This window comes from Centropristis striata, chromosome 16 (assembly GCF_030273125.1).
Source record: "Centropristis striata isolate RG_2023a ecotype Rhode Island chromosome 16, C.striata_1.0, whole genome shotgun sequence".
NCBI lineage: Eukaryota > Metazoa > Chordata > Actinopteri > Perciformes > Serranidae > Centropristis > Centropristis striata.
The window spans coordinates 33,189,671-33,212,158 of record NC_081532.1 but is presented as its reverse complement, the minus strand read 5'-3'; the positions used below and the strand labels follow the sequence as shown (position 1 = coordinate 33,212,158).

Below are 22,488 nucleotides of genomic sequence, written 5' to 3'. Positions count from 1 at the left end.
TGACTTTGTTTCTGCATAAAAATGGATTTTGATCACATTTCTAGCGAGAAATATATGTTTTATTTTCTAAATATTCACTCAGTGAATGTACATAATCACTTTGTATGTTGGAATAGCCACGGGATATGACTGTCATTAACTTGCATTTTAGCGAAATCCGTGTCAGTTTCACGGAAATTTGACCGATTCCGTGGCTATTCCATGGATTTTGAGTTAAGCCAAATCCGTGGCTATTTCACGGATTTCTGTGAGATCATGTTGCACTGCATGTATATATGCGCTGTTAAACATAAACAAGTGAAGGAGGCTAAGTGACTATTTCCTGCTTCTGTAGCTTTCACATACAGCTATTTAATTTAACCCTCTGAGCCCCAACAAGCAGTTTCAGGGCGTTATTTGCTCTTTTTACATTTTGCTCACTGCTGCTTTGTTTTTACCTGCAATCTATAAGTCCTGCACCTTTATGGAATCAGCACAATCAGGGCTAGAAGACGGGGAACTCAACAATGTGTGCAGAATATCAGAATTATTACGACATAAATCATAAGAAAAGAAAGAGTTGAATTTGATAAATTATTTTTTTTTTTTATTGGAATAAAATTGAATTTATGTATACAACACTTTTCCAAGTGCCCACAAATGTTGGAAAAACATATTCTACATATTGAAGTATTGTCATGTTTCCAGCCTCTCCTGTCCTCTCCTCTTGGCTCTGTGTAAACAGATTTTCAGTGAATATTTGTCACGTGACCGTTCATCAATCATGTCTTCACAGTGTCTCTGAGGAGCACAATTGAATGTTTTTAACAGGATCTGGTTAGTGCAAACACTTTATTTTAAATGACACATGTAGAATAAAGAGATTGTGATACAAATATCAACATTTTAAGCTTTGTTTTGGTTACTTATTTTACCTTTGATACGTTAAAGAACTTTTGGGAAGTTCAACCTCTGCTGTTGATGCCAGTTTAGTTCTATGATAAACAGCATATATTTATATAATTCAGAGGGTTAATGTTTGGGTGTTTACATTAATGTTTACGTAGATTCATGTGTCCTTGTGCAATATGGTTACCAGGTATAGTGTTCTGCCTCTACAGTAAAAAGATATTACACGGCGGGCTCAAGCACCAAAAACACAGTATTCAGCAAACATGAGTCTACGCTCTGGAAAATATTATCTCAAAGAATATACTGCTACACAGCTAGGTTGCAGCTCAAGCAACAAAGAAGAAGGTGACTCATCAAGCACGCGATGAGAAGACCCAGCTATCCAAAGCATCCACTAGACGCTCATCAACATCGTCTTTAGCCACAAAGGCCTAAGGCGAAAGCTGCAAAGGCTGAAATGGCCTTCGCTGAACGAGAGGCTGAGATGATGAAACAGAAAGCTGAAATGGAAGCAAACCTGCTGAAGCAAAAGGCTAGCTCCGACGCCGATCTCCATCCCCTACAGTGTCAAAGAAGCTGAAGGCTACAGCCTTTCAGGAGGCAGAGGTTGAAAGCGGGGAGCTCAGCCAGCTTCCAGATGTTGAAGAAGAGCCCGTCAGTACAGTTCAACGAACTAGTGAGTACGTCCAACAACACTTTGAGATGTTCACACAGGAACAGCCTTTGGAACCTGCAGTTGTGGTGACACATGGAACAAAACGTGAAACATCTGACACTCAGCGTAGTGTTTCTCATGACATCCAAAGAAACACGCAGCCAGTTTTCAAAGATGTGAGAAAATAGAGACTTCATTAAAAGACAAGAAAAGTCAAGCCTTGTGGTTTCTTGGAGGACTTCTCTACACCGTTATCTGACTGTCTAGCTTTGAATAAGCACTGCGAGGGCAGTACATATAGTTTGGTAGAAAGAGTTTGTACATGAAACTGCTCACAACAAGTCTGTGGATTATTGTGACTAACTACGTCATGACTTCTGGAAAGAGACATGCTGTTGAATGTTACAAAAGTATTTTTCCAACACTCCAACACTCTGCAACTCACACCAAAACAATCTACACTGATGCACTACAGGTGAGAGAACAAATGTGTATTTTTGATTTTGTGGTGACGTGTCCCTTTAATAAAAAGCTTGAAAAGACGTGAGGAGAAAGGCGTCTTGTGTTTTGTCAGGAGGAGAAACACTAGCCGGCCCTGAGTTGAATAAAGAGTCGATTACAACAGAGCCCAATCAACACAGAGCATCTGATTCACACATTGACCAGAGAATAATGCAGCACGCTTGGATACTCGCACAACAAATGCACGGAGAGGGCACACACACACACACACACACACGTACACAAACACAAACACACACACACGCCGGCCTCTCCGGAGAGGATCAGGTTTCCTTCTGTGTCCAGTGGCTTATTAAACATTAAGCTCAACAGCTTCCCTACAGGAGGAGAAAGAAAGGCCTCCCCCACCTCCCTTCCTCCCCTCTCTCATTACAGCTGTTGAGGTATGAGACAACAGAGGCACGGCCGCAACAATGGAGCCGCAGGCCGATAGCCAATCAGTACGGGCGCTGTAGCGTTCGCCCGGCGACAGCAGGTAGGCCTGAGAGGGCCAGATTAACTCTGCTGGCCTTTTATTTTATTTATTTTTTACAAAGGAACGGAAATTCTGCTTTTTTCATGTGGTCGTCAGGTGAAAACTGTTGGACCATAAATACTCCAATACATACCATCAGGTTATCTCACACACACACACACACACACACACACACACACACACACACATCAATAACAGAAAAACTAAACTAAAACAGTCAGTTATTTACTTATCTATTTACAAGACATTTTAAATAATTTGTGAGGTTATCAGAAGATTCAATACTTATAATATTAAAAATAAAAAACAAAGCTACAAAGAGAAAACACAAGGGAAGAAAATTAACTAAAAAAACTAAAAATATAATTTTTAAATGCTGCGGCATCAAAAGAGATATCAAGTATCATTTTTTAATACTAGTATTATATCACAGTTTTAAATTTTGATATCATGACAACCTCAATGAATTGTGCAATTGTCCAAAAAGCAGAATAAAAAGCCCTAAAGTTTAATGGAGGAAGATATTTTCCAGAAATGTATTGTATTATTATACAGGGTAAAGTAAAACAAAACTTAGTTATTCTACATATATATATATATATATATATATATATATATATATATATATATTTATGTGTGTATGTGTAGAATAACTAAGTTTTGTTTTACTTTACCCTGTATAATGTGTATATATATATATATATATATATATATACATATTATTAAATATGGATATGTACTGTATATTATCTCCCTAACATTAAAGAAATTATTTGTGTGAAAACTGATGATTGTTTACTATTATTTGACGGTAAGTGTGAGATTATCAACTGTTTGTTTTTTAACGATTTTTTTTTTTTTACAGTGCAGATGTTGTAACTGACTTCATATGTAACAAACCAACTCAGTTTTTGCTTCATTTGTGTTTCAAAAAAGCTATTCTCAGTAAAAGGGACAATACACATAGAGCAGAAACGATTAATCTGTCAACAGCAGGCCTGAAACAATGATTATGACAGAGACTCATCGAGTTGAGTAAAAGTTATCAAGGTCATGTCCATATATATATATTCTGCTGAGACACGTGTTGCAAAATGCAGAAAGCACATCCAAACCAACCAAAGACAGCTTGGTGCTGAGGCAAAAACTAGCAGTAAAACAAATGTATAAACAGCACACACCCCAGCCCTAATGAGTGTTTATCTGGTAAAAATCCTGTGGGGAACAGTAAAATGATTGACATCTCCGGCAGCAGCAACAGTGAGTTGTAAACGATTGACAAAAAAAGAATCAGGTAGTCAACTGAACAGAGCAGAAAGATAAATAAAACAGAAAGAAAACGACAGAGTCCACCATCACTCACTGACATGTTGAATAACAACATAAACATAAATGTAAAACTGAATGAGGTGAACAACTGAATCATGCAAAATAAATCGATTAATCTGAGGTTTCTTCAAAACATAGAAAAATCTCCTTTTATTCTACTTTCTCTGATACACACTGGATTAACATTCCTCATATGATCATTGTTGTTATTATTATTGTGAATATGTTTGTTTTAAAGGCCAATACATGTAAAGTTTATTCCGTCCTGCTCTCTCGGAGCTCTGAGGGGGTTTCTCAGCTTCTCAGGTGTTGTGGCGACACTCCCTCAAGTGTGTGTGGTTGGTAGTTTGACACCTGATACCTGACAACAAGCAAGCAGTGTGTGTGTGTGTGTGTGTGTGTGTGTGTGTGTGTTTGCCATGGATGGATACACACAGGCTGAATGAAGTAAATCAGCTCCATGTGATCTGAGAGCCTTATCCTAGACAGCATCGCCCCCTGCTGGCAGCAGCACAGAGATACTGCTGTTTCATTTTCAGATAATTGTATTTTATTCGAGTATTTCCATTTTAGTATTTCAACTTTATAATTCCAGCGCACAGATTGTTATGGAGAATATCAAAAGCAATGTTGATCTTAGTCTTAATTTATTATTTTTTATTATTGTATTATACTTTTATTAGATTGTTTTTAAAATTATGATTTTTTTTTTAAATCTTCTGCACAAATCCATATTTGTTGCTGTTTAAAATATTTTCACTGCAGGCACAAAACTGTTTGCGCTCCCGATTGCTGCACACAAATTGATGTTCCCACCTGCATTAACAGGGTTTAACCATGCAACATGAATTCTATAACCTCATTCAATCTGATGACGGAATTTATTCAAATTGAGGATTATGTTCAAGAATTTGTATTTTCGGGTGACAACATCATAAAATGCATTCAAAGTTGATTTTAAAAACCTCAACAGAAGCTTCAAAGTAAAAAAAAAAAAAAAAAAAAAAGATATACAGTACAGCCCTAGATCCAAATGAACCGAGTGCCAATCAAAATGCTGCATCAATAAAATCTCTCTCTCCAAATGTCAATTTAAAAATAACCAGTGACATTTCACCACTTTAACTGCTGTGCAACCAGACACTGTCAAAACCAACACAAGTTTATTTATTTATTTAAATTCAAATGTCTAAGAAGATTCCAAATATGCCTGAATTTGGGAAAAAAATATACAAAACAATATTTGTAATACTAATATATATGGTTTGTCCAATCTTAGGGAAGAAGTGGGGAAACTGTGTGTTAAAGGTTAAACACACACATCAATCACACCTTTATCAGCAGATCAGTGCAGAAGGAAGAGCATGCACACTTTGCAGAAGTACCTCCTGGATATTTAAAGTGAAATATGAAATGACAGATCAGTGAATCTCATCCTGACATGAGATCTTCTCACACAAGGCCAGGACCGCACTTCAGAGCTGGAAACCTGCTACAGACACTTAAAAACTCTCAGCCATCATGTGACTCTGATCCTCGTCCTCGCAATATCTAATTCCAGGAAACTTCTTCTTCTGCAGCTCCTGAGGCCTATCAAAGGAACCAGTCATCTCCTCCGTCTCCCGCCTCGTCACAGAGTTCTCCTTCACAGTTGCAGCATGTATTGGTGATGCATTAGAGGGCTGCAGACAGGGTGGCAGACACTTGAATGATCTAATTAGCGTGTATAGTCATATTGGATTAGTCTGACTCAGGAGTGGAAAGGAGACGAGACAAGCCTCCTTCAGGGCCCCTCAGCGTCCTCCTGAATCACAGTTTGTAGTCTTTGGGGGGAAATTCAACATTAAGCGAACATTTTCTCTCTTTGAAGAGCGATAAGAGGAGTGAAGAGAGGGAGAGGAAGACGTAGCTCACTGCAGCCTGTAAGCAGTGTAATCACTCCATTAGGGACATACTTATTCTCATTACATTTTAACAGTAATAAGGCTGAGTTCCTGGTTGTGGCCCTCTAGGCACTGCTCCGGAGGGTTGGAGGTAAACCTGGGTGTCATTCTGGACTCCACCCTCTCCTTTCAATGCCACATCAAATCTGTCATAAAAACTGCTGTCTTTCCATTTGAAAAACATTTCCAGACTCCATCCCTCACTCCATGATTCTGTGGCTGAGACCCTCATACATGCCTTCATCACCTCCCACCTAGACTACTTCAACTGAGTCCTGTCATGGGTTCCAACTAAATCCCTGAACAGGCTCCAGTATATGGGTGGTTGACGTGACGCTCAATTTTTGTGTTCCCAGTGACAAATATTACTAAAATTTGACAATATTTCATTAAAATGAATGTTTTAATATGCAGTTCATTCTTCTACATCTAATCCATCTGCAAACAATGAGTATCGTTCTTCAACTATGCAAATATTCTGTTTTGAACATGACATTTGTCCACCGGTGCAACTGTCCTAGGTAGCATTACTTATCTTAAAACAACTGTAATTTAATGAAAAATTAATCTAAATACATTAAAATACTTGAATGCATGTCATACGAGTGTTTACTTAATGAATCTAGAGGATATAAGTGTTAAGGTCCCTATGTAGAGTTATTATGACACATTACATTTTGTCCGCAAAACTGGTGTCCTCCTGGAGCAACGCCATTATGTAGATATAAAACAGGCATTAATGTGACCACCCCATTACTGAGAGGGGTCCTTCCAGAACCAGGAAGGACAGAAGAATCTCTGGAGCAGGAGGACTGCACACAAGATCACTTCTGTCTCAAATATTTTCATAATATTACTATTTCCGTGCAGTGTTGGAACTGGTCGTCTTAAGGTAGTCCTTTGGTACAACGCAGTTTAAGTATTGATCTGAATATTTTTATCAATTTACATTGATTGATCATTGAAAATAATGTAAATTGATAAAAAATATTCATAACTAATATGCCTTGGGCTTATCTATCTTATCTGTCCAACATTCTCTGAATTAAATAATGACATTCTTTATTTTGTTGCACCGGTGGACACATTTTAGGACTACCACACCAAAAAGTTAATAATATGCTAAATATATGAAGAATTAGAAATGAACACATTCCGTTTTGAATTATTCACATATAAGGGAATATAATTGTATGTCATTTGACATGTATTTTTTGAATTACTCTGTTTTTCACTTTTCACGTCAACCACCCATATCCAGAACTCTGCCCCCAGCGTTCTCTCCTGGTCCAGGCCCTGGCAGACCATCACCCCCACCTTCATCCACCTTCACCGGGTCCCAATCAAGTCGCATATCAATTACAAACTCCTCCTCCTGAGCTACAAATCCCTCCATACCTCGCTGATCTCCTCCACTTCCAAATCCTGTCCCGTACGCTGTGGTCCTCTGATGCAGGTCTGCTCTCCACCATGGCCAGGTCACTCAGTCTGTGGATCCACCACTTTTGGTCCACACCGAAATATCACAAAAAAATATTGGATGCACTAGTTTTAACAATTTCTGCATACAGATATTTAAGGTCACTTTCAGATCAATTCCAACCACATCAATGATGCTCTGACTTTCTATAAAAGGTCAAGTTTTCAAAAATTGTCCTTTAAGACAAGATATCTGCAACACTAACTCACCGGGGCCCTGGTTTATCGCTGAGGTAAGGTCAGACCCTCGCCCAGCATATTAAAAACATTCACAGCTTTTGAAAGTTCATGTTCACAAGAAAAAGTATCATTACATTACATACACAGATATATCTGTATGTTTGACAGACACCAAACAGCTGACAAGACCTAACTTACATTAGGTTACACAAAACTAGTTACTTATCAGTGCTAATGATTACTACAGACCAGCTTACAAAGAATTAATGTTAAACCTTTTTGGACAGGCACTTGAAAAGTAACTACAGCTGGCAGCTGAATGTAATGCAGTAAAAAGTACAGTATTTGTCTCTAAAATGTAGTGGAGTATAAAGTTACATAAAATGGAAATACTTAAGTAAAGTAAAAGTCTGCTTCAAAACTGTACTACAGTACTTGAGTAAATGTACCTACATTCCACTACTGCAGTTAAACATCAAGTGACAAAGAGACAGTCAAAAAATAAAAATAAAAGGTATTTAACTCTAGGTGTATATGAAAAATCCACATGATATAAAGTCCTGATTAATTTGTTTGTGTTGTTTGTTGTCCTCCTCTCTGGAGCTGCTGCTAGCTAACGTTAGCATAATTGCCAACACCGGAAACAAGCTGACTTTTGTTTGTCCATTCTCGGTTTCTCTGCAGTTTGACAATAACCGTTTTTTAATGGATTCACCTGTTTTCAGTCAAACCTGGGTGAGGGTGCAATGCCATGTTTGGCCACACAGGCTGGATGGCATTTACCAGCTGTTACCAGGGGGGCGCTGTTTCACACATTTTAGAGACGGATAGTGTTTATAAATGGAAGCAGTAGTGTAATTTAACTAATTGGCTGCCTCTTCAATTCAGTTTAAATTTTTAAATTTTATTGGTCACTTTTAAAGAATTAAACTGCCTCTCTTCAAAATGTATTAAGGATTTAATGACCTCTGGGTGCATCACATCTTAAACATTTTTTTAAATCCCTTTTTAAAACTTTTTTAGGAAAGCTTTCATAAATATTTAATCTGTTGCTGAGCAGTTTGATTATTCCTCCTTAGCCATTTTGAAAATTTTATTTTATCCTATTTAATGTGTATGATACCTCTGCTTTTGGATTTTTTTCCATAGTTTTTTGCTGTTTTTCGTTTTTTATCTGTTTTTTTTCTGGATAGCACTTTGTAACCTTATGAAGAAAAGTGCTATATAAAAAAAGTATTAAAATGATTATGATTATACATCTGAGAGGTAAGTTTTGACCTTTTTTATTTTTTACATTTGTCTGAACGCTTTAGTTACTTTATCAGATATAATAGTAAATCACAGACAGTATTACAGTAGTAGTATTAGTATTCCTTATTTTATATTCTTATTAAGAAAATAATTTGACTACTTCTGTCACAAATGTAAAGTAGAGATGATGGGGAAGCTGCTGAGAGATGACAACAAAAAAAGCATGCCTGTTACGTGACAAAGGAAAACAGGAAATCTTAATAGTAATATCAAAATGACAGTATTTATTCCAGTCTTCTATCTTTTTGCTTGTACGCAACGGGTGTTACAGCCTTGGTGCACTATTAAACTGTACAAAAAATGTTTTTAAAATGAAAAAGTTTCAATAATTAAAACATTTGCGTCACATTTGAAAAAAATGCACAAACTCTGAAACAAAGAGTTTATGCCAACCTTGAAAAATCAACTATTGTCATATCTTTATATGTGGTTCCAAGTTCTCTTGGAGCATGCTTTTAATTATATATTTCACCAGATTGGAGTTTATGTCATTTTGGTAGAAAGAAAAATGACAACAGAGTCAACAAAGAAATCCACTAACATCCCAAGTTATCAAACATTACCATTACCTCACTAAATTAAAATAAAAAAAATATCTAAATCATGCCTGTGACTATGAAGACCATAGAATTATAAACTTGTCTTCAATATTTTTACCAAATTAAAGCTATCCTTCTTTTTCAGAATCCACCTATGATACATAGAATCACAAACACAGATCAGATATGAATCTAAAATAGAAGTTTTGACATTTGAAAACCAATAAATCTCCCGTTGCAAAAACTGGAGAGGCTGGAAGCACATCTAATCTTTCTTAGTCACTGAATAATTTTGGTCCTGGCCTTGCATCCTGCCCACCAATGCTGCTTGCATTAGGTTGACCAATGAAAGAGCAGTGCAAGCAGTGCCAGCCAAGGAGCTTCGCGCCCGACTCATGAATTACTGTCAGCTTCTGCATCTATTTTCAGATGAGGGGTCTGGCTTGCAGAAGGGAATGTGAAAACACCTCTCTAGTGACAAACATTTGATGAAAAATATTGATTGCTTCTCAAAAACTTGGTTAATCTACTGAGCCTGGTGGACAGAGCAGATGATCAGAGGGGAAGAGTTTTTATCATCGTGATTAACACCAGGAAGAAAGGCTGGGAGGAGTTTTCCAGTGAAGCAGCAGCCAGTATAGGTGTAGATAAGACTTCCAGCATCAGCATCATAAAAGGAGACCAGACCCTCCTCATAATCTACAAACACACCCACCTTCTCAGGCCGAGACTTCAGAGAGAGAGAGACAAAGTTCTCAGTATAAATACTGTATGCATTTTCATTCATCAACCATAAAGTCCAGTAACCATACTGAGTGCTAAAAGAGATTACTCTCTTACGATTGACTGACTCTCTGGCAACTCCTAAAACCCAATCAGTCTTCCCTTTAACCTGAACCTCAAAGTAAAATCTACCTGAAGAAAACATCTCCTTCCCTAAAACACAGAGAACATTAGCATATCTCTTTGGGTTGTCTGGGACGTTCATCATTACAATACCATAACTCACTTGTTTCCCATCTTCAGACAGGATGAGTTGGGGACATGCTGTCTCAGGATCCAGTGTGACGTCCACTGCATACTGCTGGACCGTCTTCAGCTCAGTCTCTGTGAGCAGCTTCTTCATCTCATGTTGGAGCATCTTCACTGACTGAGCAACAGCTGCTCTCACAGTCCCTTCATATGAAGGTGGACAGACTCTGACCTCTGTCCAGTTCTTGGTGGGTAGAGGTGCATTCAGGGATGGACAGTTTTGGACGAGGTTAAGGTGGTCTTCTGAGTGTGACAGCTGCTCCAGCTCAGCACTTCTCTTCTTCAGCTCAGAGATTTCCTCTTCCAGCTCTTTGATGAAACCTTCAGCCTGTTTCTCTGTTGTTTTGTGCTTTTCTTCAGTCGTTTCAATGACTTCAGCCTGGTTTCTCTCAATGGCCTCCTTCAGTTTGGTGAAGACATGGATGCTGGCTGCTATCTCTCTGTCTGCATTGTCCCGGCTGACCTCGACTGAACGTTTGAACTCTTGAATCTTTGATCGTCTCTCCTGGATCATCTGCTCAATTTCAGCCTCTGTCTTCCCCAGCTCTGCCATCTTTCTCTCATATTCTTCCTTGAGAGGAACAAAATCGTGTGTCTTGTGTTCTAAAACAGTGCACAGCATGCAGACACACGTCTGGTCAGTCTGACAGAACAGCTCCAGAGGTTTATCGTGCTTCATGCACATCCTGCCTTCCAGGTTCTCCACAGGGTCGATCAGCTGATGTCTTTTCAGACGTGAAGCTGTCAGATGAGGCTCCAGGTGAGTCTCGCAGTAGGAGGCCAGACACACCAGGCAGGACTTCAGAGCCTTCAGTTTGGTTCCAGTGCAGACGTCACAGGGAACTTCTCCTGGTCCAGCAGCTTGTAGCTCTGAGCTGCTGCTGCTGGCTCTCTGTTGAGCTGACTGTCTGAAGTGAGCAACCATCTCAGAGACTAAAGTATTGACCTGCAGCTCTGGTCTGGTGGAGAACATCTTTTTACAGTTGGGACATTGACTCCGGACACTAACATCCCAGTGTTTAGTGATGCACTTCTTGCAGAAGTTGTGTCCACATGGAGTGCTGACTGGATCAGTGAACACATCGAGACAGATGGAGCACAGAAACTGATCTTCAGAGAGTGAAGCGCCGGCAGCAGACATACTGGAGCGACACAATAACAACAGAAGTGAAAGTGTGAGAAAGCAAATCTAGAGTTACAGAATTCTTGGTAATGTGTTTGAAAAAATCAATCATGATTCTGTATATATATCTACATCACAATTAAGGTAAAATCGATCTGAAGTTTTGTTTCTGAGCTCCAGAAGAGGCTCTTCCTGTCTGAGCACAGCTCACGTCTGTGTTAATGCTGCTTGTTTAAACACACTAGATATTATCAGCTTCACTCACCTGTGTGCAGAGACTGCTGTGTAGTTTAGAAAGGTCCAGAGAATTTAGTTGGCTGTAATTAATCTTTCAACAGAAACAGCAAGACGAGTCTCAGCTGCAGCTTCCCGAAGCTTTTACTGCAGTAAGTTTCAGTTTCCTGTCAGCAGTGTGACTGAAGCTCTTGCTGTTGCTCCGCCTCTTCTTTCTGCTCATTGGTGACTTTTTCTTTTATCAGTCCTCAGTCTGGTTATTGTGACATACCTTTGGCATTAGACACGTGTAACAGGGAGCAGAGTGCAGGTAGTTGTATACTGCCACCCTGCAGCTAATGGAGACTTTTTGCTTTTTATAACATCTTCTTTGTTTTTAAATGAGAGTCTACAGCAGCTCAGAGAACAAAAGTTACACAAATACAACTAAAGAGGTCAGTCTGAGACATGCAGCAGCACACTACAATCTTTGGTAAATAGCTCTTTTTCACAGCAAACATTTTGACTTGTTATAGGAGGAAAACTACAGGTTTATATCATAAAGTTAACAAAGATTCAATTTTATCCACGTTCCAGTGAGCTGTGACAGTGATGGTACTTTTAATCGTGCATTTTGTGTGACAAAAAAACCCCCTGAAGAATCTTATTTTTAAAATAATTCTTTATTGATGTCAGACAGGAAATATATTTTAATATTAAAATAACACTGTACAATATTTATTCCAGATTTCGATGAACTCCCACACATTATCTTCCTAGTACATAACAGATGTGATTATTATCTTTGTTCAGATTTGTTGCTTTTGTTTTACACAATAAAACTGATCAGAATTAAAAAATATATGTGATGTACAAGCTATTTAAAATGTTGAAATAAGGAGCTTAACACATCATGTAATTTGGTAGAGATACAAACAAGAAAAATGAAGAAAAATCAACAAAATAAACAAATGAGAAATCGACTGACATACCAAGTATTTTAAACAATATAACTCCACTAGATGAAAGTTAAAAAATGATCAAAGTTAGATCTGTGACTCTAAGGCCGACATTTAACCCTCTGAACCCCAACAATCCTTTGTTGGGTTTGAAGAGTACGCTTTCTTAAAAATATACAGTTTATCATAGAAAGAAACTCTGTCAACCTTTCTGTCAGGAAAAGAAACACAACCAACAACCGAAACGAAGATTCATGTTCAATGTTGATATTTGTGTCAGAATCTCTTTATTCTCCATGTGTCATTTAAAATAAAGTGTTTGCACTAACCAGATCCTGTTAAAAACATTTAATTCTGCTCCTCAGAGACACTGTGAAGACATGATTGATTCTGCTGAGACCAACGGTCACGTGACAAATATTCACTGAAAATCTGTTTACACAGAGCAGAGGGGAGAGGACAGGAGAGGCTGTTTACACAGAGCAGAGAGGAGAGGACAGGAGAGGCTGTTTACACAGAGCAGAGAGGAGAGGACAGGAGAGGCTGTTTACACAGAGCAGAGGGGAGAGGACAGGAGAGGCTGTTTACACAGAGCAGAGAGGAGAGGACAGGAGATGCTGTTTACACAGAGCAGAGAGGAGAGGACAGGAGAGGCTGTTTACACAGAGCAGAGAAGAGAGGACAGGAGAGACTGTTTACACAGAGCAGAGAGGAGAGGACAGGAGAGGCTGTTTACACAGAGCAGAGGGGAGAGGACAGGAGAGGCTGTTTACACAGAGCAGAGGGGAGAGGACAGGAGAGGCTGTTTACACAGAGCAGCAGGTTAGTGCAGTAGTAAGGAGAAACTTTTTCCACCTGAGAACACTAACCAAGACTAAAGCCTACCTGCCTCAGAGTGACCTGGAGAGAGCTATCCATGCCTTCATCACATCACAACTGGACTACTGTAACTCTCTCTACACCAGCATGGATCAATTGCAGCTTCGCCGCCTGCAGTTGGTCCAGAACTCAGCCACCCGACTCCTCACCTGCACTAAAAAACATGATCACATCACCCCGGTCCTCCATCGCTCCACTGGCTCCCCATCCGTCACCGCATTGACTATAAACTTCTTCTAACTGTTTACAAATCCCTCCATGGTCTGGCCCCTACATACCTGTCTGACCTTCTGTACCACCACACCCCCTCCAGAGCTCTACGGTCAGCTGACCAGCTGCTGTTGGAGGTGCCCAGGTCCAGATTAAAAACAAGGGGCAACAGGGCCTTTTCAGTAGCAGCCCCCAGACTCTGGGACTGCCTCCCCCTCCACATCCGTGCAGGGAAGTCCCAAAATGTTTTTAAATCTCACTTAAAAACCCACCACTTTTCTCTTGCCTTCAATTAAAGTTTTCCTCCAGCAAGTGCTAGGGAATAGTGTCCCCTAGTTATCCCACAGTGCTTTTAAAAATGATCCCTTCTTCTTTTAATTTATTTTAAATTTAATTTTGTTTTGGGTTTTTTTGTTTTTGTTTCTTTCACCTTTGCCAATTCTGTATTTTATTGCACTTTATGTGAAGCACTTTGGTGCGGCTCAGCCGTCTGTAAATGCGATATTTAAATAAATTTGACTTTGACAGGAGAGGCTGGAAGTACAGGTTGTAAAAATGCAAATAGTTGTATAGTATAGTATTTATAAATTGTGGAGACAGATTTTTTTTGTTTGTTTTTTTCAATACCTGTGACACCTGTGGGAACTTGGAAAAGTTCATTCCAATTTATGAAAAAATAAAATTATCAGAGGAATTCAACTTGTGCTTTTTCTTTTTTTAACTATTTATGTCATTGTAACTGTTATTCTGCGCAAAAAACATTTTTGAGTTGATTCCACTTCTAGCCATGATTGTGCTGATTCCATAGAGCTGCAGGACTCATATATGTTACATATATTTTAATAGTGCAGTGAAATACAAAGCCACAGTGAGTAAAATGGAAAAAAAAATAGCAAGAAAAACGTGCTGAAACTACTTGTGTACAGAGGGTTGAGAAGAATAAAATTTTATTTTGTATTCGGCCAACCTTCTTTTTTTTTTTTGATATATACGAGATCATAAAATCTTAATAAAAATCTGATATCCGTATTGATTTAACGTCTCAAAAATGTCACTGATACTAGTTGCCTGACTTTGCCATTAGGTTTTGCACATTTTTGACATTAAAATCTGTCTCCTTCCACAACAATCAGTGGTTCATCTACTCAGTGTGGTCAACAGGACAGATGATCAGAGGGATACTACCATCTCTCTGAGTAAAGGGAAGGAAGGCTGGGAGGAGTTTTCCATTGAAGCAGCAGCCAGTATAGGTGTAGATAAGACTTCCAGCATCAGCGTCATAAAAGGAGACCAGACCCTCCTCATAATCTACAAACACACCCACCTTCTCAGGCTGAGACTTCAGAGAGAGAGAGACAAAGTTCTCAGTATAAATACTGTATGCATTTTCATTCCTCAACCATAAAGTCCAGTAACCATACTGAGCGCTAAAATAGATTCCTCCCTTACGATTGACTGACTCTCTGGCAACTCCTAAAGCCCAATCAGTCTTCCCTTTAACCTGAACCTCAAAGTAAAATCTACCTGAAGAAAACATCTCCTTCCCTAAAACACAGAGAACACTTGAATATCTCTTTGGGTTGTCTGGGACGTTCTTCTTTACAACACCATAACTCACTTGTTTCCCATCTTCAGACAGGATGAGTTTAGGATGTGCTGTCTCAGGATCAAGTGTGACGTCCACTGCATACTGCTGGACCGTCTTCAGCTCAGTCTCTGTGGGAAGCTTCTTCATCTCATGTTGGAGCATCTTCACTGACTGAGCAACAGCTGCTCTCACAGTCCCTTCATATGAAGGTGGACAGACTCTGACCTTTGTCCAGTTCTTGGTGGGTAGAGGTGCATTCAGGGATGGACAGTTTTGGACGAGGTTAAGGTGGTCTTCTGAGTGTGACAGCTGCTCCAGCTCAGCACTTCTCTTCTTCAGCTCAGAGATTTCCTCTTCCAGCTCTTTGATGAAACCTTCAGCCCGTTTCTCTGTTGTTTTGTGCTTTTCTTCAGTCGTTTCAATAACTTCAGCCTGGTTTCTCTCAATGGCCTCCTTCAGTTTGGTGAAGACATGGATGCTGGCTGCTATCTCTCTGTCTGCATTGTCCCGGCTGACCTCGACTGACCGTCTGAACTCTTGGATCTTTGATCGTCTCTTGTGGATCATCTGCTCAATTTCAGCCTCTGTCTTCCCCAGCTCTGCCATCTTTCTCTCATATTCTTCCTTGAGAGGAACAACATCATGAGTCTTGTGTTCTAAAACAGTGCACAGCATGCAGACACACGTCTGGTCAGTCTGACAGAACAGCTCCAGAGGTTTATCGTGCTTCATGCACATCCTGCCTTCCAGGTTCTCCACAGGGTCGATCAGCTGATGCCTTTTCAGACGTGAAGCTGTCAGATGAGGCTCCAGGTGAGTCTCACAGTAGGAGAGCAGACACACCATGCAGGACTTCAGAGCCTTCAGTTTGGTTCCAGTGCAGACGTCACAGGGAACTTCTCCTGGTCCAGCAGCTTGTAGCTCTGAGCTGCTGCTGCTGGCTCTCTGTTGAGCTGACTGTCTGAAGTGAGCGACCATCTCAGAGACAAAAGTATTGACCTGCAGCTCTGGTCTGGTGGAGAACATCTTTTTACAGTTGGGACATTGACACTGGACACTAACATCCCAGTGTTTAGTGATGCACTTCTTGCAGAAGTTGTGTCCACATGGAGTGCTGACTGGATCAGTGAACACATCGAGACAGATGGAGCACAGAAACTGATCTTCAGAGAGTGAAGCGCCGGCAGCAGACATACTGGAGCGACACAATAACAACAGAAGTGAAAGTGTGAGAAAGCAAATCTAGAGTTACAGAATTCTTCATTATGTGTTTGAAGAAAAATCAATCATGATTATGTATATATATCTACATCACAATTAAGGTAAAATCTATCTGAAAAGTTTTGTTTCTGAGCTCCAGAAGAGGCTCTTCCTGTCTGAGCACAGCTCACGTCTGTGTTAATGCTGCTTGTTTAAACACACTAGATATTATCAGCTTCACTCACCTGTGTGCAGAGACTGCTGTGTAGTTTAGAAAGGTCCAGAGAATTTAGTTGGCTGTAATTGATCTTTCAACAGAAACAGCAAGACGAGTCTCAGCTGCAGCTTCCCGAAGCTTTTACTGCAGTAAGTTTCAGTTTCCTGTCAGCAGTGTGACTGAAGCTCTTGCTGTTGCTCCGCCTCTTCTTTCTGCTCATTGTGACTTTTTCTTTTTTTCATTCCTCAGTCTGGTTATTGTGACATACATTTGGCATTAGAAACAGGGAGCATTATACTGCCACCCTGCAGGTAATGGAGACTTTTTGCTTTTTATAATGTCTTCTTTGTTTTTAAATGAGAGTCTACAGCAGCTCAGAGAACAAAAGTTACACAAATACAACTAAAGAGGTCAGTCTGAGACATGCAGCAGCACACTACAATCTTTGGTAAATAGCTCTTTTTCACAGCAAACATTTTGACTTGTTATAGGAGGAAAACTTCAGGTTTATATCATAAAGTTAACAAAGATTCTATTTTATCCACGTTCCAGTGACAGTGATGGTACTTTTAATCGTGTCTTTTGTGTGACAAATAAAAAACTGAAGAATCTTATTTTTAAAAGGATTCTTTATTGCTGTCCAAACAGGAAAATATATCTTAATATTAAAATAACAGTGTACAACATTTATTCCAGATTTCTATGAACTCCCACACAACTTCTTGCTTTTACATAACAAATGTGATTATTATCTTTCAGTTTCAGGTTGTTGCCCTTCTTTTACACGATAAAACTGATCAGAATAAAAAAAATGAAAAAGGTGTACATCGTATTTCAAAATGTTCAAGCTAAATTCACCTGGTGTATGAGTTTAATTAGAACTTTCACCAAATCAGAGAAGATAACATCACAAATGTAAATTACAAATGTAAAAAAAAAAAAAAAACAACCACCAAACATCAACTTACATTCCAATAATATCAAACATTATAACTCAATGAGATGAAAATGATAAATTATCCAAGCTCGGCCTGTGACTGTGAGGCCTACATTTATGAACAAATCTCTCTCTCTCTCTCTCTCTCTCTTTTTTTACTAAATACATCTATCCATCCATTTCCTGAACCCACTAATCCATGTGTAATGTATATATAGCTATCAGACTAAAGATCAGATATAAATATATGACACACGTTTGTGATATTTGAAAACTCTGTTTAAAAACCGTCATCAATGGTTAGCTGCTCAGTGGTCAACAGGACAGATGATCAGAGGGGCAGAATTTTTACCATTGTAATTAAAACCTGGAGAGAAGAATGGGAGGAGTTTCTCGGTGAAGCAGCAGCCAGTAAAGATGTACATAAGACTTCCAGCATCAGCGTCATAAAAGGAGACCAGACCCTCCTCATAATCTACAAAGACCCCCATCTTCTCGGGCCGAGACTTAAGAGAGATAGCAACAGGGATCTCAGTATTAGCACTGTATGCATTTTCATTCATCAACCTTAAAGTCCAGTAACCATTCTGAGTGCTAACAGAGATCCAGCCTTTGCTGGTGACTGACTCTCTGGCAACTCCTAAAACCCAACCAGTCTTCCCTTTAACCTGAACCTCAAAGTAAAATCTACCTGAAGAAAACCTCTCCTTCCCTAAAACACAGAGACCATTTGAATATCTCTTTGGGTTGTCTGGGGTGGTCTTCATTACAAGACCACAATGCACTTGTTTCCCATCTCCAGAAAGGTTAAGTTGGAGATGTGCTGTCTCAGGATTGAGTGTGACGTCTACTGCATACTGCTGGACCGTCTTCATGTCAGTCTTTTTAGGAAGCTTCTTCATCATGTTTTGGAGCATCTTCACTGACTGAGCAACAGCTGCTCTCACAGTCCCTTCATATGAAGGTGGACAGACTCTGACCTCTGTCCAGTTCTTGGTGGGTAGAGGTGCATTCAGGGATGGACAGTTTTGGACGAGGTTAAGGTGCATTGCATTGTATTTTAAAATGTACAAGCTAAATTCTCATGTTGTATGATTTTAATTAAGATTTTAACCAAACCAGAGAAGATGATAATAAGATGATTATAGACAAATGTAAAAAAAATATAAAAAAAACACCAAGAAATCATCTTACATTCAAAGTATATCACACAACATGACTCCATGAGATTAAAATAATAAGTAATCCAGCTAGGTCTGTGACTGCGAGGAGTATATTTATGAATAAACTTTACTTCATTATTATTATTATTATTTTTTTTACCAAAGTACATCTATCCATCCATTTCATCAATCTATCTATAATCAAACCATTTTCAATGGTTAGCTGCTCAGTGGTCAACAGGACAGATGATCAGAGGGGCAGAGTTAGTACCATTTTGATCAACAGCAGGAAAGAAGAATGGGAGGATGTTTCTACGGAAGTAGCAGCCAGTATAGCTGTAGATAAGACTTCCAGCATCAGGATCATAAAAGGAGACCAGACCCTCCTCATAATCGACAAACACACCCACCTTCTCAGGCCGAGACTTCAGAGAGAGAGTGAACTGGGACTCAGTAAAAGCACAATAAACATTTGCATTCCTCAAACCTATTCTCCAGTAACCACTCCGAGGATTAAAAGAGAATACCTTCTTACGATCGACTGACTCTCTGGCAACTCCTAAAACCCAATCGGTCTTCCCTTTAACCTGAACCTCAAAGTAAAATCTACCTGAAGAAAACATCTCCTTCCCTAAAACACAGATACGATCAGAAAATCTTTTTGGATTGTCTGGGACGTTCCTACGTTCAAGACCACAATGCACTTGTTTCCCATCTTCAGACAGGATGAGTTGACGATGTGCTGTCTCAGGATCCAGTGTGACGTCCACTGCATACTGCTGGAATATCTTCAGCTCCCTCTCTGTGGGCAGCTCCTTCATCTCATGTTGGAGCATCTCCATTGACTGAGCAAAAGCTGCTCTCCCAGTCCCTTCATATGAAGGTGGACAGACTCTGACCTCTGTCCAGTTCTTGGTGGGTAGAGGTGCATTCAGGGATGGACAGTTTTGGACGAGGTTAAGGTGGTCTTCTGAGTGTGACAGCTGCTCCAGCTCAGCACTTCTCTTCTTCAGCTCAGAGATTTCCTCTTCCAGCTCTTTGATGAAACCTTCAGCCTGTTTCTCTGTTGTTTTGTGCTTTTCTTCAGTCGTTTCAATGACTTCAGCCTGGTTTCTCTCAACGGCCTCCTTCAGTTTGGTGAAGACCTGGATGCTGGCTGTTATCTCTCTGTCTGCATTGTCCCGGCTGACCTCGACTGAACGTCTGAACTCTTGAATCTTTGATCGTCTCTCCTGGATCATCTGCTCAATTTTAGCCTCTGTCTTCCCCAGCTCTGCCATTTTTTTCTCACTGAGTGAGAAAGTAAATCTAGAGTTACAGAATTATTGGTTATGTGTTTTGAATATCAAAGTATGATGACTACAATTATAATAGGCAATTTTATATTATATATCTACCTCAAACATAAGGTAAAATCTATCTGAAAAGTTTTGTTGTCTGACCTCCAGAAGAGGCTCTTCCAGCACAGCTCACGTCTGTGTTAATGCTGCTTGTTTAAACACACTAGATATTATCAGCTTCACTCACCTGTGTGCAGAGACTGCTGTGTAGTTTAGAAAGGTCCAGAGAATTTAGTTGGCTGTAATTGATCTTTCAACAGAACCAGCAAGACGAGTCTCAGCTGCAGCTTCCCGAAGCTTTTACTGCAGTAAGTTTCAGTTTCCTGTCAGCAGTGTGACTGAAGCTCTTGCTGTTGCTCCGCCTCTTCTTTCTGCTCATTGGTGACTTTTTCTTTTTTAAGTCCTCAGTCTGGTTATGTGACATACCTTTGGCATTAGACATCAGGGTTTCCCCTGCCATTATACGGCTTAGGTGCGGCGCCCAAGCATTTTTGCCTCCCGCCTAAGAGAAAAAATAGTACGGACATTTCACCTTCTGTTTAAAAAAAAACCCGTGCACCGCTGCTGAATGAATGAATTACGTGCGCCGCTGTGAAATTTCACATGATCATTAATATCAATGCACCACTAATGATACTCGCACTGTGTGAGCACAACAACACACAAAGTTATTTTCAACTTGTTTTGAGTCATCAACGAGCGCATCAAATCCTGTCTGACCCTCTTAGGACATCAACGTAAAAGGGAGCGTTCAAGCTTGTTCACGGTCTATATAGCGAGTAGTAGGGCCACGGCCTCGCTCCGTGTCTCACAAGCTGTATCCCAATGTCAAGGATCCTTCCTTGGTAGGATCCTTCCTTCAGAGTCGGGTCCTCCGGAGGCGAGGCCAGAGTCCTTCCTTTCCCTGGTGTAACGCACAAATGGGACAGTCTTCAGAGTGTGCAGCTGTGCGTCATTGCATAATTGGACGTCCTGCTTAAATTCAGCGCCGCTCTCGGCCTCTAGTATCTGTTCTTATCAGTTTAATAAAAATAAATAAATACAAAAATAAATTCAGCGCCGTAATTTCAAAATCAGTTCACCACATGGATGTGACTCTGGTATCAGCACTCTGACACATATTTGTAAAAATGGAAGAAGATGCTTTAAGGTTGAATCTCCACGATTTAGCAAGTAAAAGCCACAAAGTGGATTAAACCTGAATATTTAACTGATCCTGGCTGAATTTGGCCGCTACTTAGTTTCATAAAAGCAGCGGAGCATAATTCATCATGGAAATATATTCTGTGATTTTTCATTTTTTATTTTACAGTACAGTACAATAGCAGTTATTTATAAATAACAATAACGGATAATAGCGGACTTTCGGTCCCTGTAAACACAATAAAGAAATGTATAACTTTCTGAATGGCATAGTTGCACATAGTACATCATCATCGGACGCATATAAATTAATTAACAATAACTTTAGCGACTGAGATTAATTAGAGAGCATTAATTAACTTAACCGGCAATGTATCAAGATGACGTTTATTATCTTTAGCTTAATATTCTGGCATTTGTTTATGTATATGTTTTTGCTTGACTTTAAACACACGTTTTGTAAGTTATGTAACAACATTCAGTGTAAACTGAAAATACTTATATATTTAAATGCATATTGCGCCGCCTGCGTCGCTGTTTCTACACTCGCTATTTTTAAATCTCCCGGTAGACCGGTGTGCGCAATGCTTTATGGGTAATGGGAGCGCACGGACGATACACACATGCATCCTTGGAATTTGGGCAAAAGAAGGACTCTGTCCTCCGGAGCATCCTCGACATTGGGACAGTCCTTCGGCGGATGTCGATGACGTGGCATCCTTCAAATCCAGCCGTTTGAGCATCCTTCCTTGACATTGGGACACAGCTACTGTCTGCGTGTGTGTGCGCGCTGAATTAAATCCAATCAACCTGTCCGGGCGGTAGGGTCATATATATATATACATATATATATATATATATATATATATATATGTATATATACATATATATACACACATATATATATATATATATATATATATATATATATATATATATATATATATATATATATATATATATTTATATATATATATATATATATATATATAAACACCTTTCTTGTATATATCTACGGGTAGGGGGACACGACCATTTTCATGTGGTGAACTATCAACACATGGCTCATTAGAATATTCAAATGAGCCATGTGGTGATTAAGGCAAAGCAGCTATTGAGAGACATGCTAGCACTGACAAGCATCAAGCTTATCGGAGTAC

General features: G+C 39.5%; 3 protein-coding genes across 3 annotated transcripts; all 3 read right to left on the bottom strand.

Annotated features, from left to right (window-relative positions):
* Nucleotides 1-8,989: 8,989 nt before the first annotated feature.
* Nucleotides 8,990-11,862, bottom strand: LOC131988412 (E3 ubiquitin-protein ligase TRIM21-like). The gene is made up of 2 exons (XM_059353518.1): nucleotides 11,745-11,862; nucleotides 8,990-11,498 (listed from the first exon to the last, which is right to left on the bottom strand). Exon 2 carries the CDS (start codon nucleotides 11,495-11,497, stop codon nucleotides 9,851-9,853), a length of 1,647 nt encoding a protein of 548 aa, XP_059209501.1. The 5' UTR covers nucleotide 11,498; nucleotides 11,745-11,862; the 3' UTR covers nucleotides 8,990-9,850.
* Nucleotides 11,863-14,521: 2,659 nt separating this feature from the next.
* On the bottom strand, nucleotides 14,522-16,905 carry LOC131988529 (zinc finger protein RFP-like). The gene is made up of 2 exons (XM_059353662.1): nucleotides 16,774-16,905; nucleotides 14,522-16,523 (listed from the first exon to the last, which is right to left on the bottom strand). The coding sequence occupies exon 2, from the start codon at nucleotides 16,520-16,522 to the stop codon at nucleotides 14,882-14,884; it is 1,641 nt and encodes a 546-aa protein (XP_059209645.1). The 5' UTR covers nucleotide 16,523; nucleotides 16,774-16,905; the 3' UTR covers nucleotides 14,522-14,881.
* Nucleotides 16,906-19,072: 2,167 nt separating this feature from the next.
* LOC131987775 (E3 ubiquitin-protein ligase TRIM39-like) lies at nucleotides 19,073-20,125 on the bottom strand. Its single transcript, XM_059352637.1, has one exon. The coding sequence runs from the start codon at nucleotides 20,123-20,125 to the stop codon at nucleotides 19,073-19,075; it is 1,053 nt and encodes a 350-aa protein (XP_059208620.1).
* Nucleotides 20,126-22,488: the final 2,363 nt, after the last annotated feature.